At 53.7% G+C, this 26,072-nt stretch overlaps 1 protein-coding gene across 9 annotated transcripts in view; it reads left to right on the top strand.

The window, feature by feature from the left end:
* Positions 1-26,072, top strand: part of MAP4 (microtubule associated protein 4) — a 150,863-nt gene that overhangs the window by 118,373 nt on the left and 6,418 nt on the right. For 7 of the 9 annotated variants that reach the window (XM_082297656.1, XM_082297652.1, XM_082297655.1 and 4 more), the window contains 9 exons: positions 6,622-6,722; positions 7,620-7,832; positions 9,389-9,566; positions 13,162-13,221; positions 13,721-14,043; positions 15,887-16,012; positions 17,810-17,902; positions 22,154-22,235; positions 24,614-24,726. In XM_082297656.1, the coding sequence (XP_082153782.1) occupies positions 6,622-6,722; positions 7,620-7,832; positions 9,389-9,566; positions 13,162-13,221; positions 13,721-14,043; positions 15,887-16,012; positions 17,810-17,902; positions 22,154-22,235; positions 24,614-24,726 (1,289 nt within the window). The remainder of the gene's footprint in view (positions 1-6,621; positions 6,723-7,619; positions 7,833-9,388; positions 9,567-13,161; positions 13,222-13,720; positions 14,044-15,886; positions 16,013-17,809; positions 17,903-22,153; positions 22,236-24,613; positions 24,727-26,072) is intronic. The other 2 variants (XM_082297651.1, XM_082297653.1) reach the window with 2 other exon arrangements.

The following is a 26,072-nucleotide window of genomic DNA, read 5'->3' as shown; positions in this document are numbered from 1 at the left end:
GTGATTCCATGTGCTTGGCTTTGAGTACAGTGTGTCAATCCACACCTCATCCTCCAAAGGCTCTCTAGAATGAGAGGTGTGATAAATAAAACATCATAGTGGAGGAGCTCGTACAAGCAGTGGCCAAATGAGACTCCTTAGCCTGGAAGAAGGAACATGCAGAGGGAGGTGGTTGTGGTTGCTGTCTGAAAAGTCATCAGTGACAGGGGAGTTGTGAACAAGAGGAGACAGTTCTGTTTTTCCAGGATAAGAATATGGGTCAGCAAACGAAAATAGCAGCAGCAGCTGAAAGCAAACCATGCTGGGTGACTTGTGAGAGATTGCAGCAAAGCTGTAAAACAGCTTCTGCCAGGAATTTGGGAGCTGTGAGATTTTAGCTTTTTCCTTTTTTTACCAGGAGGGTAATCAGATATTGTAGGAGAAGCCCCCAGATGTGGAATCTCCATCTCTGGAGATGCTCAGAATAAGATTGAATACACCCTGAGCAGTCTGGTGCAATTGGAGGGGGGGATTGGGGTAAATGACCTCCCCTCATCGCTTCCACCCTGCGTTGTCCTGTTATTCCAGTGGGAAATGACTGCATGTGCTGCAGAGCTGTTGGACAGGCAGGTGGTTTCCAGACTGGAATTCACAAGATGGGCAGAGAGATGTTTTTTTTGAGGAGTGGGTGGGATGGGTTTTTTCTCCTTCTGGTTAGGAATTCTATTTATAGTTACCCATAATCAGGATTTGGCTTCAGGAGAGCAGTGGAGGAGTGGTGGGTGTGGTGGGCACCCCCTCTCTGCAGCTGTGACAGGAGTCACTTGGGCTGGACTGGTTTAACCCTGGCCCAAAGCCTCGTGGAGGCAGAGGGGGCTGTTCCAGGGCCGTCCAGGTGTGTCCCTCCCAGGTGGGAGTCTCTGTGCATGGAGACTTCAGAGTCTCTTTGGGCTCCCTCCTGCCTGTGACTGCTCAGTGTTCTGTGTCACCTGAGGGATGTCCCTGCAGCTGGGCTCCTGAGGTCACAGGGGTCCAGAATGGCTTGGGTTGGAGGATCATTCAATTCCAACCCTCTGCCATGGGCAGGGACACCTCCCACTGTCCCAGGCTGCTCCAAGCCCCAGTGTCCAGCCTGGCCTTGGGCACTGCCAGGGATCCAGGGGCAGCCACAGCTGCTCTGGGCACCCTGTGCCAGGGCCTGCCCACCCTCCCAGCCAGGAATTCCTTCCCAGTATCCCATCCAGCCCTGCCTTCTGGCAGTGGGGAGCCATGCCCACTTCTTCCCCAGAAGGGCTGTCTGGCCCTGGCACAGCTGCCCAGGGCAGGGGTGGAGTCCCCATTGCTGGAGGGATTTAACAGCCCTGTGGATGTGGCACCTGGGGACATGGGGCAGGGGTGGCCTTGGCAGTGCTGGGGGATGGTTGGACTCCATGGTCTGAGAGGGCTTTCCCAACCTCAGCAGTCCCTGGACTGACTTGCAGGATGTGCTCAGAGGCTCCTGGGGATGTTGTTCTGCTGAGCTGTGTTAGAACTGTGCAGAGGCCTTTGGAGAGAGGCTCAGTGTCCAAGCAGGGAAGTTTTAAGGAAATAAGGCACAGACTGTTCAGTGTTGAGCCTTGGGGGCACCTTTGGCCTTCACACAGCTGGTAAAGGAGCTGTTCTGCTCTGTTCTTTTTGGGGGAAAAAAAAGACCCTTAAAGCCATTGCCTCACCCACTTGGACTGTGTTGTGTCAGGTTCCATCTCTTTAAAGGTACCCTCAGCTGCTGGTAGGAGCCACCAGGAGAGTCCAGCAAGTAGAGAAGTGAGAGTTGAAGGATAAAACACATTAAGAGTCTCCTCAGGCCCCAGAGTTCCCATTCCAGGGGGCTGCCAACACCCCGGGTTGGGCTGAGCGTCCCTGCAGGAGCCGTCCCCGCTCCGTGGCTGCCCCACGCGCTCCGTGTGCGTCACCGACCCAGGCTTGGCTCCGGGAGGCACACATCCCTCATTAGTGGGGTTTGGTGGCTCACTCTGCTGGAACAAGGCAAACCTATGAGTTACATTTCCATCCTTTCTCAGATGTGCAGGGAGACTGTTGTTCCCTTTAGCACAGGAGCTGAATCTTGCTTTCCTGGGTGTAGTTCTGGCACAGATGATCTCGTTATCACTATTTATTCACAAAAATCACCACTGCTGATTTATTCTGAGTCTTGTTCCCTCCGACACCAGTTCCATCCAAACCCCACATGCTGTTGTTCGCTGGGTCCTTCATCCAGCCATGGCAAGTACCCGGTTTCTGGTGGCAAATTTATTTTAAAATTGGGCTTTTTTAACTTGTTGGCTTCAGTGGGGCTTTGCCAAACGTAGATTTGGTGCTTTGGGCTCTGTGGGTGGTCCTGGCTGAGTGTTCTACAGCTCAGGGTTGGGTTGGCCAAGCTCACACTGCACCGAGCACTCCGGCACGGATGGATCCACGTGGGATAAATCCAGGGTGTGCCACCTACAGCTGGTGTGGGCCTTGGGCTGCTCAGCTCCCTCCTCACAGGAGCCTGGGAGAGCTGGGAGTAGGCTGGGAATGTGGCCTGGGAAGCGCTTGGAGCTGGCCACGGAGCGCGGCCAGCGCGGGGCTCCAGCAGCAAGAGGGTCAGACACTGGCGTGGGGCTTTTCCAGGGAATGCTGCTGAGTTTGAGCCCATGGAGTGTCCCTGCAAGACTCTTGGTGCTGCTGTTATAGAAGACAAAAGACCACTTAGGAGTTTGCTCTTTCCTCACTGGTGCCTGTAAAACCCCAAACAAAATCCTGGAGTTTGTGGGTTTGGGGGTTATTGTGGAGTCATTTGTTCTCACTGGTGCACTTAAATACAGAATTCCAGGCTGGTTTGGGTTGGGAGGGACCTTAAAGCCCAGCCAGTGCCACCCCTGCCATGGCAGGGACACCTCCCACTGTCCCAGGCTGCTCCCAGCCCCAATGTCCAGCCTGGCCTTGGGCACTGCCAGGGATCCAGGGGCAGCCACAGCTGCTCTGGGCACCCTGGGCCAGTGTCTCACCAGTTATAGGAATAATTTCTTGCAGTGTTGCTCTTGGAAATTGTTGAGACATCCCGAAAAGTGTGGTTTTCACCATTAAAAAGGTGTTTAGTGAGTCAGGAATGGTGAGGAAAGGGGATGAGGATGGAGGCACTGAGCAGTGCGCTGCCATCGCAGCGAGGAGCAGTGGAGAGAACATTCCTGATGGCAGGGCTATGCCTTGGAGAGATCAGTGGAAGATGCCAGATGGGAATGTCCTCCCCTGTGTCCTTGAAGCCCCTTTCCCTCGGGAGCGATTCCGTTCTGGTGCTGACTCAGCTGGGCCGGATGAGCCGCACGAGGAGCCGGAGGAGCCGCTCGGGGCACAGCAGCCCCGGACACAGCTCCAACAAAATGCCTTTGAAATATCTTTCAGGGGGTTGTTGCTGTGCTTGGGGGAGCAAGCAAACTGAAAAGTCTCTTAAATAATTCTTGCAGCCTAATGAACAAATTTGATTAAGGTTTGGCAGCTTTTCCTAATATTCCTTGTAACTAGGAAATGGTCCCAGTTCTCCGCTCTCAGAACACCCTCGTAATTAAACCATGAATGAGAGCAAATGTCCTGAGGAGCACAGGACAGATGAATATTAAACCCCAAACCTATCCTTCTGTAATCCCTGGGGGATGGTACAGGGTTGTGTATCCTGGAATGTCAGAGGCTGTGAGAGGTGGAGCCTGAATTACGGCCCCTCAAGTAGGGAAGTTCTCTACCCAGCTCCTCTGGATGATGATGACATCATAATTATTACTATTACTATTATTATTATTATTGTTGTTATTATATAAATTCATTAAATTCATAAAATCCTGGAATGGTTTGGGTTGGAAGGGACCTTAAGGATCATCCAGTGCCACCCCTGCCATGGGCAGGGACACCTCCCACTGTCCCAGGCTGCTCCCAGCCCCAGTGTCCAGCCTGGCCTTGGGCACTGCCAGGGATCCAGGGGCAGCCCCAGCTGCTCTGGGCACCCTGTGCCAGGGCCTGCCCACCCTCCCAGGGAACAATTCCTTCCCAATCTCCCATCCATCCCTGCCCTCTGGCACTGGGAAGCCATTCCCTGGGTCCTGTCCTGGTTTTTATTCACCTTCTATTAAGCAACATGAAATACCACACATGTCATTGGTTCAGAAACATGGAAGCTGTTGGAGTTCAAATCCTGAACCTTTGGAAGTTGAGGGATTTGAGGAGCATTCCCTGATGCAGGGAATTCATGCTGTGGATGCTGCAATCCCTCATCAGCCAGAGGTTTAATGTTGGTGCTGAATTAGCTGAAATAATTAATGACAGCAGCTTCCACCAGATGGGAAGTCACCTTGATGTCGGGGATATTTGAGACTGGTAGGATTCCAAATGAAGCCATTCCTGGGAGCAGAGGGAAGGGAATGGGCAGGAGGTTGTTATTCAGGAGTGGGACTGCTGACAAGAACTGCTCCTGCTGGCATTGCTGTGGATGGAACTGGCAGGTGAAACGAGGGGGAAAATACAGGTTCATTGAGATGCAGGGGAGGAATCAGGTAGAGAGGAGCCAGTGCAGATCAGCTGCTACAAAAACAGGTTTTCCAGGTGAACAGGACCAATTCCTAAGAATTTTGCATTAAAACAGGTGTTCAACCTCTACATTTTGCTGTTTTTCTTCACAAGCCTCTTTTATGTGCCCAGGATGCTCAGCCCAGTGCTGCAAAACTGGAAAGCCAGATGGGTAGGAAGGGGTTAAACCAGTGCAGGGAAACAAAGGCTGATCCTGAAACCCTGGAGTCAGAACATAAATAACAACAACCCCATTCTCTGCTGGGAGGGAGGCATGGGTTCATTTGATTTTCCTGGTTTGTACCAGGACTGAACCATCCTCTGAGATGCTCTTGTCAAGTCTGACAAGCAGGAAGATGGGGAATATAAACTGATTTCCAAAAGATGTGGAGAACAGGCTGTTTGCTGCTGGAGTTGTTACCCTGGCCTTGTCACGATCTGTTGCGTGGTTATGAAAAGCAGCGTCCAGCACGGATAATGCTGGATCTGAATCCCCAGAGGACAGGGGAGATGCAGGAATTTGTGCTGGGCTGCTGGCACCAGATCCTGCCTGAAATCCGAATGCCACAGGAATTGCAGCGGAAGGGAGCCCAGGGCTCTGCGGTTGTGCAGCTGCTCCGTGGGGAAGGAGGGGTTGGAAGTGATTTATAGGGATAAAAGCTGCTCCTGGCTTGTCCCATGGTGCTGAGCAGCACTGAGGGTGCTGTGGGATTTCGGGGATTTGGGGAGAAAACGTGGGAAAGCTGCTATTAAGTGAACATTTTGTTGGGTTGGAGGGCAGTGCTGGTGCTGCTGTGGCTGGACACTGCTTTGGACTCTGGGTTTCAAAGGATGTGAGGAGGTGGTGCTGCTCTCCTGCCCTTTGGAGAGGAGCCTGTGTGTGTTCAGTGTCCCCACCCAGTGTCACAGCTCGGTGGCAGTGACCAAAATGAACAATCACAGGGAGAACTGGCACTTCCTGGAACTGAATCTGAGCTTTGTGCTGTGACACAGCTCCAGCGAGGGTTGGTGTGATCCCACTGCCAGAATGGGATCTCCGTGTTCCTGCCCTCGTGGGAATCTTGGAATGGTTTGGATGGAAAGAGGCATTAAGGACCATCCCATCCCACCCCTGCCATGGGCAGGGACACCTCCCACTGTCCCAGGCTGCTCCAAGCCCCAATGTCCAGCCTGGCCTTGGGCACTGCCAGGGATCCAGGGGCAGCCCCAGCTGCTCTGGGCACCCTGTGCCAGGGCCTGCCCACCCTCACTGCCAGCAATTCCCAATTCCCAATCTCCCATCCATCCCTGCCCTCTGGCACTGGGAAGCCATTCCCTGGGTCCTGTCCCTCCAGCCCTTGTCCCCAGTCCCTCTGCAGCTCTCCTGGAGCCCCTTTGGGCCCTGCAAGGGGCTCTGAGCTCTCCCTGGGTCCTTCCCTTCTCCAGGGGAACATTCCCAGCTGTCCCAGCCTGGCTCCAGAGCAGAGGGGCTCCAGCCCTGGAGCAGCTCCAGGGCCTCCTCTGGACTCTCTCCAGCAGCTCCAGGTCCTTGTGCTGTTGGCCCTGGGGCTGGGACCTGTGGCCTGTGTGACCTTTCCCGTTGCCCCCTTTGGCTGCTGGGAATCCTCCCTGCTCATGCTGGGCTCCAGCTGGGGATGTGGGCAGAAGAAAGGCTGAGCAGGAACAGCTGTAACAATAGGGATAGTTGGGAAGAGAACCCCACTCCAGGATAAGTGTAAAACCTGGAAGAGGTCAGAACTTCACCATTAACATTCCAACAATTTATTTTAACAACTTGAAAGATGGGAAGATTTGCTATTTAAATTAAACCTTCATCTGCTGTCTGGCTTTTCCCACTGGGGTAAAATGAGAAATTGGAATCTAACAGCATCTGGATGAACCTGTCCTGTTACAGGGAAGATCTTTCTTCCTGCAGGTATTCTGGGTTTAGGGAATTTCCCACTAATACCAACCTGTGCTGTCTCAGTTCTGTCTCCTGCTGCTGCTGTGTTGAATAACAGTAAACTAAAAAATAGATATTTAAAAAAAAACAGCTTAAACTCACAAATCTCCCTTCCTTCCCTCCAGCCAAACCAGAGGAGCCCAAAGCAGCTGAGGCCGTGACTGGGAACGACATCACAGCTCCTCCCAACAAGGAGCTCCCTCCCAGCCCGGAGAAGAAGACCAAGGTAGGAACTGTTCCCTGTCTGCCATCTCTGCTTCCATGGGTTTTATTTGCCAGCTTTTCTGCTTCCCCAGCTGTGCCAGCCCAAATTCTGTTTTCTGAGCTGCCACTCGTGAGCCCTTTCCCCAGAGCAAACCCATCCAGTTCCGGAGCTGTGGCCAGGGGGACTGGAAGCGCCCTTGAGAAAAGTGCGGAAACTTTATTTCACTGAATTCTCCAGTTGGTGTTGGTGGTGTAGCAGTAGTAAACATGTAGTAAACGTGTAGTAACGCCCGTGCTCACTGATACTGTGTGTTCACAACACATTTCTGTGCACTGCACAGCCCTGCTCCGGCCTGGCTCCTCTGGCTTGGGAGCTTTGCTTTCAGGAGCTTCCAGCACGCAGCAGATTCCCCCCGAGTGTCCCCAGGAGGGCTGGGGGGGCCGGGGGCTCTCTCCCCTCGAGGCCCTGCCCGTGTGACGGCGGGAGCTGATCCGATGAGGATTTGGAGCTCGCAATCCCCGTGTGCCCGTAATTGGAAAGCCACGGCCTGTGGATTGCACGTAGCTCTGGATGCCAGGAGCACCCAAGGACTAATCCAGCTTTAGCAGCCATTCCTTCTGCTGCTTTCGGCGCTGCTGGAATAAATCCCGTTGGTTTGGAATTGAATGGCAGAACCCCCCCGGCCCCAGAGGCTGCTGCATCCCCAGAGGCTGCTGCATTTCGGTCTTTGTTACGCTCAGAAAACAGAAAGGTTATTATTATTATTATTATTATTATTATTATTATTATTATTATTTGTTTTCTTTAAAATATCACTTTTCTGTTGTTGCAGCTCAATGTTTTGGTTTACAATGCGCTATTTTTTGTTGTATTTCTTTGGTTTTATCCTGGATTTTGCTTTTTGGCCCACCCCTAAAGCCTGCTGCATCCACCTCCTCTCCAAAGCCGGCAGCAGCGAAAGCCAAGCCCTCGGCCACCACCAGCCCCAAGCGGCCGAGCTCGGCCACCCCGGGCACAAACAAAAAGCCCACGAGCCCAACTGCAGGTCCTGCTCCTGGCACCGCTGCCAAACGCCCCGGCACCAGCAGCACCCGTCCCTCCACCTTAACTCCAAAAGAGACTAAACCAAAGGTAAGAACCGCCCGGCTCTGGGGGAGCCCAGGGCTCACTCACAGGGAGATTCCCAGCTCTCAGCCACGAGGCAGAACGTCATTCCTGTGCTGGGGTGAGGTCAGGAATGGGATTCAGTGTGCTGGGAGCTGCAGGGCTCTTGGGAGCAGCTTCCATTAACCCAGGGATGGCATCGGGTCCCTGGCACTGGATTGTGTCACCACAGAGGAGAATAAACCTGAGTGTGTTGCTGAGATTGTCCTGATGAATCAGGGATCCCAGATTGGCTTGGGTTGGGAGGGACCTCATAGCCCATCCAATTCCAGCCCCTGCCATGGGCAGGGACACCTCCCACTGTCCCAGGCTGCTCCCAGCCCCAATGTCCAGCCTGGCCTTGGGCACTGCCAGGGATCCAGGGGCAGCCCCAGCTGCTCTGGGCACCCTGTGCCAGGGCCTGCCCACCCTCCCAGGGAACAATTCCTTCTGTATACAGCTCCTAAATCCAGGCAAGAACATGGGAATCCTGATTGGAGACCTCTGATACTAATATTGAAGAAGAACAAATCCATGTGAACGCTCCATATCTCCCACCAATGGTCATTTTTTGGAGTCTGGTCACTGCAGAACTGCACAGAGAGAACTGACAGCACTTAGAAAATGTTGGAGATTCGTAATTCCCTTAAAGAGAGTATTCATGGGCAGTGTTGCATGTTCCAGATAAGCAGGGAATCCCCATGTGTGAAGAACGGGAGGTGTCCCTTGAGTGTTCCCTATGTTAACCTGTGATCTTACAGAGCAGAAGAATTCAACTTTTTAAAAGGGATTGTCAAAATCTATTTCACTGATGGCTAAACAGCACCATTCCTGCTGTATTAAGCTCAAATTACTGCATTTGAGTGTCTTTTAGGACTAACTAAAAATAAGAGAAGGCAAATGAGAGGCCAGGTGTAAATCTGTGCTTTTCTCTGAGCTGGTGACTTTGGTTTGGCTCAAGTTTTTGGATCATTCTGAATCCCTTTTTGATAAAATCAGATTTGTCCCCGTGCATTAACTCAGTATTTCCATACTTCAGAGATCAGGCAGTTGACAAGCAAGTGCCTTGCCAGGGACAGCAGGAAAGAGTTTTCCAAGTGAGGGATGAGCCATGGATACCTGATTTCATGTCCCCAGTGTTGAAACAGATTCCACCTTAGGGAGCATTCCTGCTCCTGGAGGATGGGAATGTCTCCCAGGAGCATTGCTGGTGGACTGATGGTTCCATTTTCTCCAGAAATCAAAACCTCCTTCGCAGCTGGAGAGGCCTCCACACACCAAAGCTGAGCCAGCCCTGGGTGGGACCGCTCCTCCGCAGGGTCCGTGCTCCGTGTCCTGCTCTCCACTCCATCACTCGCTTCTGCACGTCCTCACTATGTTTTAATTGCATTATAGCCTTTCAGCAGTGCCAGGCTTAATTAAGTGTTTAAGAATTTCAGCAATTTCTGTTCATTTCAGCCTTTTTTGGCACTTCCCATTGACTTGGAGCGCGGTGCTTTGCCGGTGACGTTCCGGCTGTTCTGACACTTCCTGCTCCGTTCCAGGTTGCAGATGCGAAGCCCACGGAGAAGAGAACCTCCCTCTCCAAGCCTCCAGCCTCCACCACTCCTAAAACTCCTTCCAGGAGCTCCTCTGCTACTCCCAGGACCACGGCACCATCGCCGGTGACGGCAGCGGCTGCTGCCAAAACCACGGTGGCGTCTCCTCCCAAGAGGCCGACGTGTGAGTGCTCCCTCCTTTCCCTTGGGAATCTGTCCTTCAGCAGCAGCAAGGTCCTGTCTGAGCAGCACCAGGTTCTCCCCACAACTCCCTGACAGGAGGGGGCAGCCGGGGGGGTCGGGCTCTGCTCCCAGGGAACAGGGACAGGAGGAGAGGGAACGGCCTCAGGCTGGGCCAGGGGAGGCTCAGGGTGGATATTGGGAACATTCCTTCCTGGAAAGGGCTGTCCAGCCCTGGCACAGCTGCCCAGGGCAGGGGTGGAGTCCCCACCCCATGAAGTGTTCAAAAGCCACTCCATCATTGTCTGGATTCTGAGAGTAGCTCAAAGGTTTTTCTCTCCAGGGCTTCCTCTTCCAAATTCCCTTCAGGGCCAACCTGGATCAGCTCTGTGTGATCCAGGGTTAATTCAGTTACTGTACACACTTGATTTAAGAGTAGGGATTCTATTCCCTCTGCATTTTGCCATAGGAACAGATGAAACACTAAATAAAACTTGGGAAAGCAAATCTTTGGAAGAGGACTTGGAACACCTGAACTGGTGTGTGAAATCCAAAAAAGGTTGAGCAGAAGCGGAGGGTTTTTAGTAGAGCAGGAAGAATTTGGAGCTGAAGTCACATCAGCTTCATCCAAAAACTGTGTCCCAGTCTTTAATACTCTTTAATACTGCTGCTAAAGAGGGGACTTCCCATGAGTTCAACAGGAAACCTGAGCAGTGTTTTAGATAAACTAACACTGTTCTCACTCATTTTAATGGAGCTCAAGAGATTTAACATCAGATAAAATCATAGTTGAGTCTTCTTAAGTCTTTTCAAATGACTGGGCCTCAGTGGCAAAATTTGCCAATAAATGTGTAAAACGACACGGATTGGTTTGAATCCCAAAGCATGGATTCATAGCCCTGCTTTCCCAAAGGAATTGTAATGTTTCAGCTGTGTTGGGATGTGTTAGGCTTGATGGACATCCCAGACTTTGTGCTCTGGGGGAAAATCTAATTCATCAAGTGTAGAGAAGGTGCTGCACATTCCAAGAGCTGTGTATCCTGTCTGATCCCATGGACATCCTGGTAAAATTCATTTTGTGTGGTCTTGGAGGCAAACTGGAGCCCTGGAATGTGGGATCTGTTCTAATGAGTTGGGTTCATTCCTGCTGCCCAAACCGAGCCACAAACAAAGGAGCGTTCGCTGCTGACATTTGAAAAGAGACGGAGTCAGCGATGCAGAGCTGCAGGGAGGCTGTTCCAGGAGGCAGGATGTGCAGAGGAAGAGGCTGTGGCACCGGGAATGTGGTGGGACTCTGCCAAGTGCAGGCAGAGCCTTGTGGGTGAGGGAGGATGAGGTCAGCTGGAGGGACTCCATGGGGAGGCACAGCCACCCTGCCTAGGTCTGCAAATGCACAGAGGAGGCAGGAATGGGAAGAGGAAGGGGGTCCTGTTCTGGCTGAGGGGGAAGCAGGGGTGGGACAGAGGGTGGGTGGTGCCCTGGGGCCTCAAGGGAACCACAATGAGCCCAATGCTCATGGTTTGGTTTGATTTGGTTTGGTTTGGGTGAGACGTTGGTGGGGAGACCTGGAGCTCTTGGAGTCACAGCTCTGATCAGCTCCTTCAGAGGAGGGGGCAGCCAGTGGGGCTGGGCTCTGCTCCCAGAACAGGGACAGGAGGAGAGGGAACAGCCTCAGGCTGGGCCAGGGGAGGCTCAGGGTGGATATTGGGAACATTCCTTCATGGAAAGGGTGGCCAGGCACTGGAATGGGCTGCCCAGGGCAGTGGAGGAGTCCCTGTTCCTGGAGGGATGTGACACCCATGTGGATGTGGCACCTGGGGAGTGGTCAGTGGTGGGGAACAGTTGTACTGGATGGCCTTGCAGGACTTTTCCAACTACAGTGATTCCATGAATTTAGTTTCTCATTGCACAGTGTTGAGACAGAGAGTAAGTCTGGGGCTGAAGATCCTCCTTCAGGACAGCTGCTGGTGCTTTTCTTATGTCAGGCACTCGGTGCCTTGAGCTGCCATCAAGTTTCAGTCATTGTCTCACATGAAGTGTGTGTGTAAAGGCTGGGTTTGACATTCTATAGTTCCACTTTTTCAGGTATTGAATGTCAGTCATTTCTCTCTCTCTAAAGGAGAGCCACGGATTATGCAGGGATTGATATTTTGATTTTTAATATTTTAAATTTTAATCTTTTTTTTAATTAGTTTTTGTTCCCCTCTGCGTGGAAATGACTTTAGTATTTGTACAAGACCACGCTCAGCCCCTCAGATCAGGCACAGATCAAAGTCTGTCAGTACAGACCATCGTCCCAGGGGCTTTATCTGGGTTTTCACCATCTCGTGTTAACACAGACAGAAGTGTTCAGCATTTGGCTCCCCACTGACACCAGCAGAAATAACATCTCTCTGTGTATTAATGTAACATAAGATTCCTTTGCCTTTACATAAACCTAAGTCTGTTCTGTCCATGCGGTTTCCCCAATTAAAGTTGTGGTCTCGAGGAATGAAACTAGGTTGGCTTGCCAGCCCCTTGTTTGAAGTGTTTGCTATTAATTATGTATCTGTCCTTTAGGCCTTATTAAATTATCCAAATGAGTTTCACCTCATTAGCTGGAATCTTATCTGGGGTGTTTAATTGAATGCTTTTAGCAAAGTCAGGGTGGAATGATCCAGACTAACTTGGCCTGTAGTTATCTGCCTCTTCCCCTTGGTCCTTTTGGTATTGATATTCCATAAAGGACCCTGACAGCTGCTGGAGTTTATCTAAAAATCTGAGACTAAATGGAAATTAAATATTAAAAAACAAGGGTTTTCATAATTTCTAACTTGGGTCTTTTCCATTTATTATTTCTTTTCAATGTTGCCTTCCTTTGGCTGTTGAAATGAAGCAGACTTTACCCAAACTTGCTCCCCACTGAGACTAAAATCCCTCCAATTTCATGAGCAAAGAGCTCCCTAAAATAAAGTTCTGTGTCTGTTTTTCAGTCCGTGGTTTTTGCCTTGGTCAATTTGGTGTTTGGTTTTCTCCTGCTTGGAGAAGTGTGGCTGCATCCCTGGTTTAGCATGTCCTCTGTGCAGTGTAATCAGGTCATGATCGTTGGGCTTTGCCCAAAGGCAGCTCAGTTTAGGGATTGATTTTTGGGTTTATACAATTAAAATAGGGGCCGAAATATGTGCAATAACTCCTGTGCAAGAAAATTGGCACAGGGTAGGACCGGTCTGGCAATGAGAGCAAGGTTGGGCAAGGACAAACATGGGGTTGCTTTTGGTGCTTTTTAAAGAAAGGAAATGTTTTGGGGTGGTTTTTTGCTCGGTTGGGGTTTTTTTAAGAACTGAAGGAGGGGCAGGATTAAAACACTCCCAGCGAGTGCTGTCAGATTGAATTTGAGAAGAAACGAAACGCAGCCCATCCCCAGGTGTGTGGTGTCACCGAATGAGGATCCTGTGACGTGAATTGGTGCTTTGGCTGCAAAGTACGAGGGGCTTTTGCTGCCAGCAGGAGCACCCCAGCCAGGTGCTCACCCAGAGCAGTTAATCCTTGGGCTGATTCCAGGCCTGGACTCCTGCAGGGATCCTCCCCTGACGTTCTGACCGCTGTGTTTGTGTTGGCAGCGATCAAGACGGACGCGAAGCCGGCAGATGCCAAGAAAACCTCTGCAAAGTCTCCCTCAGGTAACTGCTCACTTTCCATCTCACTGTGGAAATCCTTTGTGGGAAAACCCTGCAGGACCATCGAGCCCACCCAGCCCCCAGCACTGCCAAGGCCACCCCTGACCATGTTCCCCACATCCACAATGGCTGTTAAATACCTCCAGCAATGGGGACTCCACCCCTGCCCTGGGCAGCTGTGCCAGGGCCAGACAGCCCTTCTGGGGAAGGAATGTTCCCAGTATCCACCCTGAGCCTGCCCTGGCACAGGTGGAGGCTGTTTCCTCAGTCAGAGTCAAATCCCCTTTGTCTGGGGCTGGGGTCATTAAGAGGGTCCCTGTACATCTCTTGGAACGGGGGTGTCCCAGGCCAGGCTGGAGCACCCTGGGATGGCAGAAGATGTCCCTGCCCATGCTCTCTGAGGTCCCAGCCCACGCTGGGATTGTGTGACTGAAGACGTTTGTGTAGCAGGCTCTGACCCCTGTTCTCCCCCTTCCCTCCCACATTCCCTGCGATCCCGCAGCAGATTCCAGCCGCCCCAAGAGCGCTACCGGCAATGCCACCAAGAGCAGTGCCACCACTCCTTCCACCACGGCCTCCAGCGCTCCCAGCGTGCCCGGGGTGGCCTCCAGCCGGCCCAAGCCCAAAGCTGCCGCGCCCAAAGCCGCCACGGCCTCCACGGTGTCGGCGGACGCCAAGAAAGCCACGGCCAAAGCTGCCAGCAAAGCCAGCGGCACCTCCAAACCGCCCCGCCCGGCCAGCAGCGCCTCCGCCCCCGACCTGAAGAACGTGCGCTCCAAGATCGGCTCCACCGACAACATCAAGCACCAGCCCGGGGGAGGGAAGGTGAGCTCCTCCGGCCGCGAGCGTCCGCGCTCCGCAGCGGCTCTGCTGGGCTGGGTGGCTGTGTCCTCACTGCTCTCCTCGGGCACGCTCTGCAGAGCTCCTCGCTGGGGTCCTGCTTGCTGCACAAGGCGGGATCCACCCCAGAGCCAGCCCCTGTTCCCTGGGATACCTGCAGGAATTCAGAGCTCTGCTGCTGCTCTGCTGTCCTAGGGCCTGGCACAGAGACTCGGAGTGGGAGGTTCGGAACCTGTCTGTAGTCCAAACTTTTGCCTTTGAGTAGGGGAACTCAGTCTGCTGAATGGTACAGAAGTAGGTGAATGGTACAGCACTAGGATGAGGGAAATCTGGCTTCAGGAGCAAGTTCCACAGCATCTTTCCCTGTCCAACTTGTCAGGCCCAAAGCTGACATGAAATGAGTCTTTTGGGATCACCTGTGGTGGCCACGAGGAGAGGATCGTGCTGAAAAACCATTAACAGAGATAAAACCTGGGGCTCTCACTGCCTCTTAATGCTCTTAAATGGCACTTCCACCATCAGTATCTGCCATGGAAAGGATAAAGGTGTTGGGATGCACCTGCAGCCTCTGCTGGGCTTTAAACAATGTGGCTGTGCAGAACCACAGAACCGTGATCAGCTGTTGTATAACCCCGGCCTTGGGCTGGCCTCGTGTGTTAGTAGCAGCCAGAGGCTGTGATTCCCCCCCAGTGGGACACAGATCTTTCCACTTCTCTTTGCTGCAGCTCTGTGGTGCTGAATAACCCGGCCCAGAACTTTAATGTGCTGCCAAGGGAGCACATTCCATGCTGGGAGCCTTAATCTGCTCTCAGGCACATTAAAGTCAAGGGCACTCCTGGCTGGGTGTTGCGTGTCCCAGACAGCATCGATACAGCATGGATTTATCCTCAGAGTCAGCAGTCTCCTGGCTGTGCAGCAGCACAGCACAGCCCTCATTGTGTCAGCTTAAGGGACTTTAGCTGGCATTTAATTGCACTGTCCTGAATTTTTCTAAATATTTTCACAGTTATTAAATCCTAACAATTGCCTTGTTAAGCAATTTTTCCTTTTTGTAGTCTTATTTACACTGGGCTGTTTTTAGAGTCTGAGAATGTTGTAATCTTGGGGGGGTTTTGTTCACTGGTCTGTAGGTTAGTGAAATACAAGATTTATGCTGAGCCCCTCCTCAAAAAATGCAGGTTCTGCTGCACTTCCCTGCATCTAAATTAGCCAAACAATGGATTTTCTCAGGTAGATGCTGAATTTTTATGAAACCTGTAAATTTTCCTTCAATTTTCTGCTCAGCTGGACTGTCTGGGTGCACCTGCCTTTTGTTAGATAAAAACCGAACCAGGTGTTGAGCTCAAATCCTGAGTGCAGTGTTGTGTGGGTGGGAATCCGAGCTGGGAGCACGGGCTGTGTGTCCAGCAGAGCTCTCAGAGCCCCAGATCAGCCCTGGCTGTCTCTGCCTCCCAGATCTGCACCATGTCCTCTGTGTGCAGGAGCTGGTCCTGCGCTGCTGTTGGGTTCCCCAGGGATTTGGTTGGATTTTTTTGGCAGGATCAGTGTCCTGGGGTCCCTTGGATCCTGAGGAAGGACACCAGGAGCTTTTTGAGACATGGAGCACTGGACCCTTGCTCTGTGCCCCCAGGTGCCCGCTCCACCCGGGGCTGTGCCCTCCCACCCTCAGTGTCACCCTTCCTGGGCATGGGATTATCCTTGGCCTGGGAATTAGAGCATGCAAGGAGTTCTCCTGGGTCCTCTGCTGCACCAGGTGTATCCGTGTTCCCGTGCTCCTGCCCACACTTCTGCTTTTGCTGGTTGAAACCATCCCTTTGTCTCCATCCAGGGGAAAATAGAGAAAAGGCCAGACTCAGCCGCCGCCGCGCCCAGGTCTGAACCCAGCGCGGGCACTAAAGTGGCTCCTAAAGCAGCCGCAGCAAAAGAGGGGGTCCCCAAACAGCCCAATGGGAAAGTGAGTTCCTTTCACACTTTTCTCTGGGGGAGATGAAGGAAAATGTTTCCGTTTTGAGTCACTGTCCCTCCTCTCCAGCTGTCCTGCTCTCTCCTGTCAGTGGCACTGTTCCTTGCACAGGCACTTCCCGTCCTCTCCTGTGCACCCTGAGATGTTCCCACGGAAACTCCTCCAGGGAGCGACTGTCTCCACACCTGCTGGAAAGGTTTCCAGAGCAGGGTCCTCCAGTTTCACTTGCAGGTTAATGCAGGCTTCACTTTGAGTCAGAGGTTTCCTTAAACCCAGTTCTTGACACAGAACCAGTTTGTAACGAGGCAGAGAGGTTGAGTTCAGAGCTGCTGCTTGTAAGACTGCAGAAATGAAGGAGTTCACATCTTTCCTGTAATATTCCCAACCCAGTTGTACCAAAACTCTGTAACTCCATGCATGAGCCCATCACCATTGGATGGGCTACTCCAAAGTACAGTAGATGGGGTGAGGGGGGAGTGCCACAGTGTAATTTTGATGTTATCAGGCAGGAATGGTCAGGAATGAACAGAATTTGTACCTCTAGCGAGTCAGTGAACCACCCCACGCTCCATGGCACGGGTATGTTCCCAGAGCTGCTGTTCCCTGAATCCAGCCCTTCTGACCTGGCTGAGGAGCTCTGGGAACCTGCCCAGCTGAGAGTGTTGGGTGATCCCTGTTGTGCTCCAAGTTTATCACCTTTTGTAGAAATCAGGATCCAGCTTGGGCCTGTTAGTGCTGTGGTAAAAAACTCCAGACTAAACCTGTGTTGTAACTAACCTTTGTAAGCACCAGTGCCTAACCCAGTTACTGCTGTGAGTAAAGCTCACCTCAGCTACTCCTGTTGTATTTAAAAATCACAGAATCATTGAGGCTAGAGAAGCTCTCTGAGATCATGGAGCCCAAGCACCTCCACCCCCAGCACTGCCAAGCCACCACCAACCACATTCTCATGCCCTCAAATCCAAGTCAGTGTAAAGGAGAAACAATTTCATTAACACAGGACTCATCTGAGATCATTCAACTGAAGGTTTCACCACCTTCAACAGGAAAAATGTTTCTCAGACCCAGCTTTACTGCCCAGGGGTTTGGAGGGACATTATCCAGGGCTGGAGCCAGTCCAGGTGTGGGCAGGGAGCAGCTCACAGCGTGCTGGGAGCGGTGGCTCCAAGGGCTGGCTCTCCCTGCTCTGGGGAAGCTGTCACTGGAAACCTCCCAGGAGACTTCCTGGGGCATGGACAGTCTCATCCCATCCCTCTGAGCTGGCTCTCCCTGCTCCAGGGAGCTTTCCTGGGGCCACGGGCAGCCCCAATGGCTCTGGGCTGGCTCTCCCTGCTCCAGAAAGGTTTCCCCCAGCCACGGGCAGTCCCAGGGCTCTGGGCTGGCTCTCCCTGCTCCAGGGAGCTTTCCTGGGACCACGGGCAGTCCCAGGGCTCTGGGCTGGCTCTCCCTGCTCCAGGGAGGTTTCCCGCAGCCACGGGCAGTCCCAGGGCTCTGGGCTGGCTCTCCCTGCTCCAGGAAGGTTGCCCACAGCCACGGGCAGTCCCATCCCACGCCGGGGCTCCGCAGGGTCCATGGGAGCGTTCTCCCCGCGGTGCTCCCAGCCTGGCACTAACACTGTCTGTGCAGCCTCCTGTCCTTCACTCTCTCTCACTCTCCTCCTCGGTGGCTTCCCCCCTGCACTGGGTCGAGTTCCACACAGTCCCTGTTGCTCCAGAGCCCCCTCCTGCCGTATGACAACTCTAACCAGTCCTCTTCCCTTGTGTTGTTTTCCATTCTGTGACGTTCCAGGTCCAGATAGTCTCCAAAAAAGCGAACTACAGCCATGTTCAGTCCAAGTGTGGTTCCAAGGACAATATTAAGCATGTCCCTGGAGGTGGGAATGTAAGTATGGGTCTGGGCAAGCTGTCTGTCTACTAACTCCTCTCGTGCCGTGTTGGGTGTGCCAGCCTCAGGAATGCTCTGCTGGAGGCAGAAGCTGAGGCAGAGCCCCAGGGCTCCTGGAGACAACTCAGGCTGGAGGATTATTGCATTTCCCTCGGGCTGCCCGGCTGAATTCGTGTGTTCCTTTCACAGTGCACAGCTGCCCCCGGGCTGTTCCTGCTCTCTGGGCTGGCCCTGGCCAAACTCGGGGTGGGGACGTGGCTGAGCCTGGGACTGAACTCGCCTGGAGCTCCTCGGCACCTCCTCCCTCCCTGACCTCCTGTGGAACTCGCATTTCCCAGAGCACATGCATTAAGGCCTGGAAGTGCCTGTTACTCTCCCCTGGCTCACAGGGCCAGCTGCAGCCACACTCATTTCACTTCTTGTTTCACAAAAAGGACTTTGGAGCAGGCAAAGACTCTGGGACTTAATCTTTGAGCTGAGATTAGTTTCTAAATGTAAAGGCTGCTGGTGTCTCTGGCAGCAGGGCTGAGCTCATTAAAATAGAAAGGTGATCTGGTGGTGTCTGCAGCTTGATTTGGGGTGTTAGATGCTCAAAGTGTCTGCCAGGTAACCCAGCTTAACTGTCCAGATCCTACAGCTCGGGAGAGCATGAGCATGGTCTGGGGCCTCGGGGGCAGATCTGTGCTGCCCTGACCAGCCTGGGCTGGGCTGCTGGCACACGACAGGCTCAGGAATGCAAAGTTTGGGTGGTTTCAGAGACACTGAAGGACTTGAGCCCAAGGAAGTTTTTTCCATAGGTGTTTACATATCCTGAGTTCCCGAGGAGTGACATCCAGCTGTCACATCTGGTGAGGTGCCCAGGGTGTCTGGCTGGAGCCTGGTCCAGTGGCACAAACCCTGCTCAGGACCTGGCTGTGGAGCCAGCTGGGGGCCGCTTTTCCTGGGACATCCATGTCCAACTGGCTGAACCTCTATATGACTGATTTTTCCACAAATCTTTGCAAGTGGCAACCAAATGTGTGCTCTGAACAACTGGTTCCCTCCAGGGTGGTTGCCACAGTGGCCAGAGACAGATGCTGGGGCCACACCTGTGCTACTGAGCCCAGGCTGCCTCCCCCAGTCACTGGACACACACCCCTGCTGCCTGGGGATTTGGGATTTGGGGTTTGTGGTTCTCCCTTGCTGTTTCCATCATGTAGACCATGTTCATGGGAGTGTTTCCCATGGAAGTGCTCACACAGGAGAACTGGGAAGGCTGGTGCTGAGCCCTCAGAGTGTTTTTGAGCCCTGTTTCTGTTCCTGCTTGCTGTTCCACCTGGTTCTGTCCCCCAGCCTGGGCCAGGCTGTTCCCGAGTCAGTGGCAGAAGTGCCTTTGGCCACACTGGTGACAGTTTCTGGAGCAGCTGGTGGCATTTCCCTGTCTGTGCACTCCAAGGAGCTGCATTTTATAAACCGCTTCAATTTTGCCACCTTCATCTTGTTCAGCCTTTCAGGAGCCTCACTGGTGCCTGTCCTGTTTTTTCAGGCTACCAGAAATGGGACTGAAATGTGGGAGATCTTTTCTTGCCTAATGAACTGCGCCAGTGAAGCGTCCTTCCGCTCATGGATCACCATCCTGTCCTTCCCTCTTCACTGCCAGGCATTCCCAGCCAGGGACAGCTGTGTCCCTGCTTTCTTCTCTTCTCCTCTCCCACACTCTCCTTTCACCACTGCAGTTTTGCTCCTTGCTCAACCACTTGAGCAGCTCTTTATTCTGCATTCTCAGAGCCCAAAGCTCATTTCCAGGTTCCAGATGCTCCCAGAGCAGCTCCAGGCAAGCATTCCCAGCCCTCCAGCACAGGCAGTGTGGATGTGAGTGCCCAGTCTGTCTTCCCAGTAAATAATTTTCTTTTATTCATTTTTATATCTTCTCACTCCCTTTGGGGCACTGTGACTTTAGTGACCTCTTCCCAGATGTTTTCTTGTTCAACTGGTTGTAATGATCACTTTTGATAGAATTCCCAGTGTTGAATTCCCTGGTGGGTCTGTCTGGAAGGTCTGTTCTGGTCTGTGCCTTCAGTTGAAGCTTTCAGGAATCCTGTGGACAAGACTTGTGGTTTAGAAACAATTTCTGATTGAGCTTTAGGGTTGCTCTGGTAGAAGTGGTGGGCATGGAATGGTTTGGGTTGGGAAGGACTTACAGATCATTGAGTGCCACCCCTGCCATGGGCAGGAAATCTTCCACTATCCCAGGTTGCTCCAAGCCCTGTCCAGCCTGGCCTGGGACACTCCCAGGGATCCAGGGGCATTGTCCTGCTACCCCCCCAAGAGGCTCCAGGCTGGGTCTCTGTTCAGGTGCCCATTTTGCCCTCTATACAAGGACATAATTTCTTCTCCATGCCCAGATTCCCCAGAAGCCGTGCCCAGAAGCAGAAGTTGTTCCTGCTCACGTTACACTCACCAGAAATACCTCGGCACAAACATAGTTCAGTTTCCTGGGGAAAAGCTGTTGTCGTATTTTTGTTTAGTATCTCCCCCTCTCAGAACCACTGAGGTTGGAGAAGGTCTCCAAGACCATCAAGTCCAACCTTTGACCAAGTTTTCTGTTCAAAGAAAGCAGTACAGAGGTAGATTTTACAAAGTGTGGCGATGTCTGTGTTGGTGAAGGTCTGAAGGGGCTTTGGAGTGTCCATGTTTCTCTGTCCTGTGGCTTGGCCTGCTTAGATGGATTGGGAAGTGGTCAGAGACAGAAAAGCCAACAAGAGCTGAGGCTCACAGTCCCCACCTGAGCCTCTGTCAAAGCTCCAGTTTGTTTCTGGCACCAGAGTCTGTGTTTGGCTCTCTCAGTGCAATCCCAAGGTGCAGACCCAGCCCCTGTTAGAAATCCTACAAACACACCCTTCCATGCAGGTGGGACAGTTGGGATCTCAGCTCAGGAGCCACAGCTGGTGACAAACAGCCGGATTTCAAAGTGCATTCTGTGAAATAAATTCAGTCTCATCCCGGCTCCAAGCAAGCAAGGACTGGTGATTAAAGCTTTAGTAACTTGACTCAGCCCCTGAGACAACCAAATCAGGGTCTGTGACTGACCTTTTGAGGCTGTCCCTGAGCTGGGGCCATGGGGCCATGGCAGGAGGCTGAGCTGTGCTGTGCTGCTCCTCCTGGGCCTCCTCCCTGTGCACATGGAGCAGGAGGATCCACGCTGCCCAAGGAAGAGTTATGGCAAATGATCCTGGGAACTCTCAGTAAACTCCTCGAGTGGCTGGTGGGTGGAGAAATTCTTGTCACATTCTAAAGGAAATCTGTGGATTTTCTCTGTGCACTGACCTGGAGCAGAACTTCTGAGCCTGCTGGTCCCAGCTGGTGGCTGCTCTCACCTCTGGCATTGGTCTTCAAGAGGGATGGATTCCTGGAGCAGTGCATTCAATCTGGGCACTGTGATCCCTCAGAGAATTCCAGACTGGTTTGAGTGGAGGGGCCTTTAAGGATCATCCAGTGCCACCCTGCCATGGGCAGGGACACCTCCCACTGGCCCAGGCTGCTCCAAGCCCCAATGTCCAGCCTGGCCTTGGGCACTGCCAGGGATCCAGGGGCAGCCACAGCTGCTCTGGGAAATTCATTCCAGTCCCTGCCCACCCTCACAGGGAACAATCCCAATTCCCAATCTCCCATCCATCCCTGCCCTCTGGCACTGGGAAGCCATTCCCTGGCTCCTGTCCCTCCATGCCTTGTCCCCAGTCCCTCTGCAGCTCTCCTGGAGCCCCTTTAGGCCCTGCAAGGGGCTCTGAGCTCTCCCTGGAGCCTTCTCCAGGCTGGACATGATGGTGGAGAGCAGAGGCTGGAGCGGTGGCACGGCCCTGGCCCTGCAGCAGGAGGTCTGTGAGGTGACCCCAGGCCATGGCCGTGTCCCCAGGCTGGGCAGGAGCCATGTGGGGAGCGTGGCAGCGGGGTTGGCTTTTATTGTCCCTGTTCCCAGTGCTTCTGTACCCCATGGCTGTGCCCTGAGCTCAACCCCATTCCTGGTTCTGTCCCTCTGTGCTGCTCTCTGGTCTCAGCTCTGTCCCTCACTTTAACCCCCCCGGCTCTGAGCGACCCCGGCACTGCTGGCGGCGTTGGCAGTGGCCAGGAATGCTCAGGAAGGATTCCTGGGAATCAGCAGCAGGAATAACGTGGGAGAGCAGGGGCACTCACGGAGCACAACGTGGTGCTTTGGCCTCCAGAGTCTGGAGAGGTTTCTCTGTGCTCAGCTGCTGCTTTTTGTCTCTCCAGGTGCAGATCCAGAACAAGAAAGTCGACCTTTCCAAAGTGTCCTCCAAGTGTGGATCTAAAGCAAACATCAAGCATAAGCCAGGTAGGAATTTCACCATTTCCTCATTTCTCTGTAAATTTTGTCCCTTTAACACAGCCCTAGATTGTGACTGAAATAGTTTAAGGGGTTTGTTGCTTTCAGGGGGTGTCCTCAGTGCTTGTGGAAATCCCTAAAAATACTTCTTCCACAATTCCTGGGGGTTTCATGAGCAGAGAGGGGGATTAGATGTGGGATGTCCTCTTGCCTGTGAAGATAATCTACAGCTTCGACTCATTTCTGCTTTTCCTGGTCATTTGAGAAGAAAAACGTGGATGCTTCTGTGACCATAGCAGGAAGCTTCATCCATGCTCACAGAGGGCGTTGGGGCACTCGGAACATCCAGGGATGTTCATGGAACATGGAAGGATAAAGGAAATTCCCTCCAGTTCTTCAGAGCACATGCAAGGGTCCTTTCAGCCTTGAGTCCATGGCAGCTCCTGCCTCACAGAAAACCCTTTGGCCCTTTGATGAATTTTCTGGAATGAGTGTGCAGGAATTACCTGCTCCCCCTGAGAACACAGCGGTTGCTCTGCGTGAATTCCTGGGAATCTCAGGTTTCTCCCCAAGCTGTGCCCAGCCCAAGGTCCTGGGGCTGGAGGCCCCTGGCTTGGCCTGAGGGATGGTCAGTTCAGTGCCCTTGGCTGGCCCCGTGGTGTCTGGGAACACTTCTCCGCCCGGGAACGCTGCCGCCGGCACAGCCCGCGCACGAGGGACAGAGTTCACTGCCCAGGGCTGGGAACAAGCACCACGGGCTGGGAACAAGCACCACAGGCTGGTCTTTGTCCCCTCTGGGAGTCCCCTGCGCCCTCCCCAGCCTGCCAGGTCCGGGCAGCTCACCCTGCTGCAGGAGCCCTCGCTCCAGCAGCTCCGAGCGCGCTCCGGCGTTGGGAACGCGCTGCCACGGCCGCGACCTCTGCGTGCTCAGCGCTCAGAAATAACGAGCTGGGAGTGACAATCAGTGCCCTTGTCCCGGCCTGATGAAAGCACAGCCACCCTGCCAGCGGCTCCCACTGGGTTTAACTGGTTTTGTTGGACCAAATCCGTTGGTTTCTGCCGTTGGCCATGCCGGGCTTCCAGAGGGGGCTGAGGGTTTAATGCTGTCGCTGGGAAGCAAAGCTGTGCTGAGCAGGACTTCAGCTGGGCTTTGGAGAGGCTGCTGGAACCTGGCCACGCACGGGGGTGGGAATGATCCTTAAGATCCATGATTCCAACCTGTGGGTGTGTGCACAGTCCGATTTATCAATAAAGGAAGCACCACTGTGGTCAGAGGGATGGAGCATTTCCCCTGGGAGGAAGGGCTGGGAGAGTTGGCATTGTTCAGCCTGGAGAAGGTTTTGGGGTGACCTCATTGTGGCCTTCCAGGACCTGCAAGGAGCCAAGAAAGATGGGGAGAGACTATTTCCAAGGGCCTGGAGGGACAGGACAAGGGAGAATGGCTTCCCACTGCCAGAGAGCAGGGATAGATGGGAGATTGGGAAGGAATTCCTGGCTGGGAGAGTGGGAAGGCCCTGGCACAGGGTGCCCAGAGCAGCTGGGGCTGCCCCTGGATCCCTGGCAGTGTCCCAGGCCAGGCTGGACACTGGAGCTTGGAGCAGCCTGGGACAGTGGGAGGTGTCCCTGCCCATGGCAGGGGTGGCACTGGGTGGGCTTTAAGGTCCCTTCCAACCCAACCCAACCCATTCCAGGATTCTGTATTCTGTGATTAATGGGAACTGCAGTATTCTCGAATCTATTCCGTTCTGGAAAATCTTGCTAAAATTCTGCAGGTTTCTTTCTGACCTCCACGTTCTCCTGAACCTGCAGTGTTCCTTCAGTTCCCCCCAGGCTTTTCCTGCCTGTGGAGCCACAGGTCAGGTGTGTGCCAGGGAGGAGCTGGCCAGGCAGGCAGGGGTGCCCGGGGATCCCAGGGCTGGAGCAGCAGCGGGAAGGGATAAGGAGGGCAGGAAGGCAGTGACACAGAGGAGCAGGAGGTGTCCTGGCACCAATGAGTGCACAGATGGCTGAGCTGGAGAGGCCTGGGCAGGACAGGGACAGGAGCAGTAGGAGTCAGCCTTGGAATGGCACCAGTGAGGGGTGGGATTTCGCAGCTCTGGAGAAGGAGGCAGCCTCAGGAGCAGATCCAGGGAGGATCTCTCCAGCCTGCCTGCATGTGCAGCATTCCCCAGGGCCCTGTTTGCTGGCACAGCTGGAAATCACCAACTTCAGTCTTCCGGTTTGAAACCAAACTTTTCCTGGGGAGAGGCTGAGCCAATGAATGTGGAACTTGTCCTGTCCCTGCTCCAAAGGGTCCCCAGTGGTTCTGGGGCGGGGCTGGGAAGGGAACACCTGGATGGGACTGCTGGGGGCTTCCCCAAACTCAGCCCTGCTCCCTGTCCCTGCAGGGGGAGGAGACGTCAAAATCGAGAACCAGAAGCTGAACTTCAAGGAGAAGGCCCAGGCCAAAGTGGGATCTCTGGACAACGTGGGACACTCACCGGCCGGAGGAGCCGTCAAGGTGAGTGCAGGGGTCTGGCACAGCCAGGGAATGGTTTTGATCCAGTTCTTGTCCTTCTCCTGCTGTTCCTGAAGTGCAGCTCCTCCACCACAGCCTGTTCCAGCCTCCTTGTTTCAGGGGCCTGTGCTCTGCACCCCAGGAGTGAGGCTGGAGCCTGGGATGAGGATGGTTGGAAAGGAGAGAGCTGGGACCCACCTCGGGGTGCCTGACCCTGCTGGGCATTCCCAAGGGCTGGCACTGCCCATCTCCATCCTTCCTCTTGGAATGTGGGAGCAGGGATTGCTCCAAGCTGTGAGCCCAGCAGAGGGGCTGCAGTGGCCTTCACCCCCAGTGAAAGCTGGTGAGATCCATGTGCTCTGTGCTGGGAGAGAGCACCTGGCAGAGCATTTGCAGAATCATGGGATATCCTGAGCTGGAAGGGATCCGTCGAGCCCAGTCCCTCAGCCCTGTTGGTGTGAGGATGAGAACAGATCCCAGCTCTCATGGCTGTGACTCAGCCCTTCTCCCGCAGGAACACAAACTGTCCCCAGCCTTGGCTCTGCACATTCAGGTCTGGCTGCAGCAATGGGACATCTGTGCTCAGGCAGGGGACATTCCCTCCCTGAGGAACATGTGGGCCTGGCACAACCCCAGGGAGCTGGGAATTGTGCTTAGGGAGTTGCTGGAAGGGACCTTAAAGCCCATCCAGTGCCACCCCTGCCATGGGCAGGGACACCTCCCACTGTCCCAGGCTGCTCCCAGCCCCAATGTCCAGCCTGGCCTGGGACACTGCCAGGGATCCAGGGGCAGCCCCAGCTGCTCTGGGCACCCTGTGCCAGGGCCTGCCCACCCTCCCAGCCAGGAATTCCTTCCCAATATCCCATCTAACCATGCTCTCCTTCAGCCCAAGGCCATTCTCCCATGTCCTGTCACCCCATGCCTTCAGGAAAAGTCCCTCTCTCAAATGTGAGGTCTGAGAAGATGCTGCTTCTGAAATGGGCTGTTGGCTGTGGAAGCAGAGAAAACCCCTCTGGGGGCTGCCAGCAGGACAGGCAGACCCAGGAGAAACGCCTCCAAGCACTTGGATTGCCTGGTTGTGCCAGCCTTGGTTTGTCTGAGGATCTGTGTGTGGTGGAAGGGCTCAGAGCTGGGCTGGAGCCGTTGTGTTGAACCCTGGGTGCACTGGAAATCAGTGATGCCAGTCCTGAGGGGCAGCGGCATTCCCGAGTGGATTGAGCGTGTGCTCAGTGATTCCTGGTAAAGCGGGGGGAGAGGGGATGGCCACTGGGGATGCATCAGGATTCTCCTGTCTCCAGCCCTGTCTGGAAACTCCATCCTGGCAAATCATGGCTCAGGGAAAGCTAGAA

The sequence above is a fragment of the Coloeus monedula genome, assembly GCF_965178545.1.
Source record: "Coloeus monedula genome assembly, chromosome: 1".
Lineage (NCBI taxonomy): Eukaryota > Metazoa > Chordata > Aves > Passeriformes > Corvidae > Coloeus > Coloeus monedula.
Note: the sequence above shows the minus strand (reverse complement) of the source record. Positions and strands in the feature narration are given on the sequence as shown.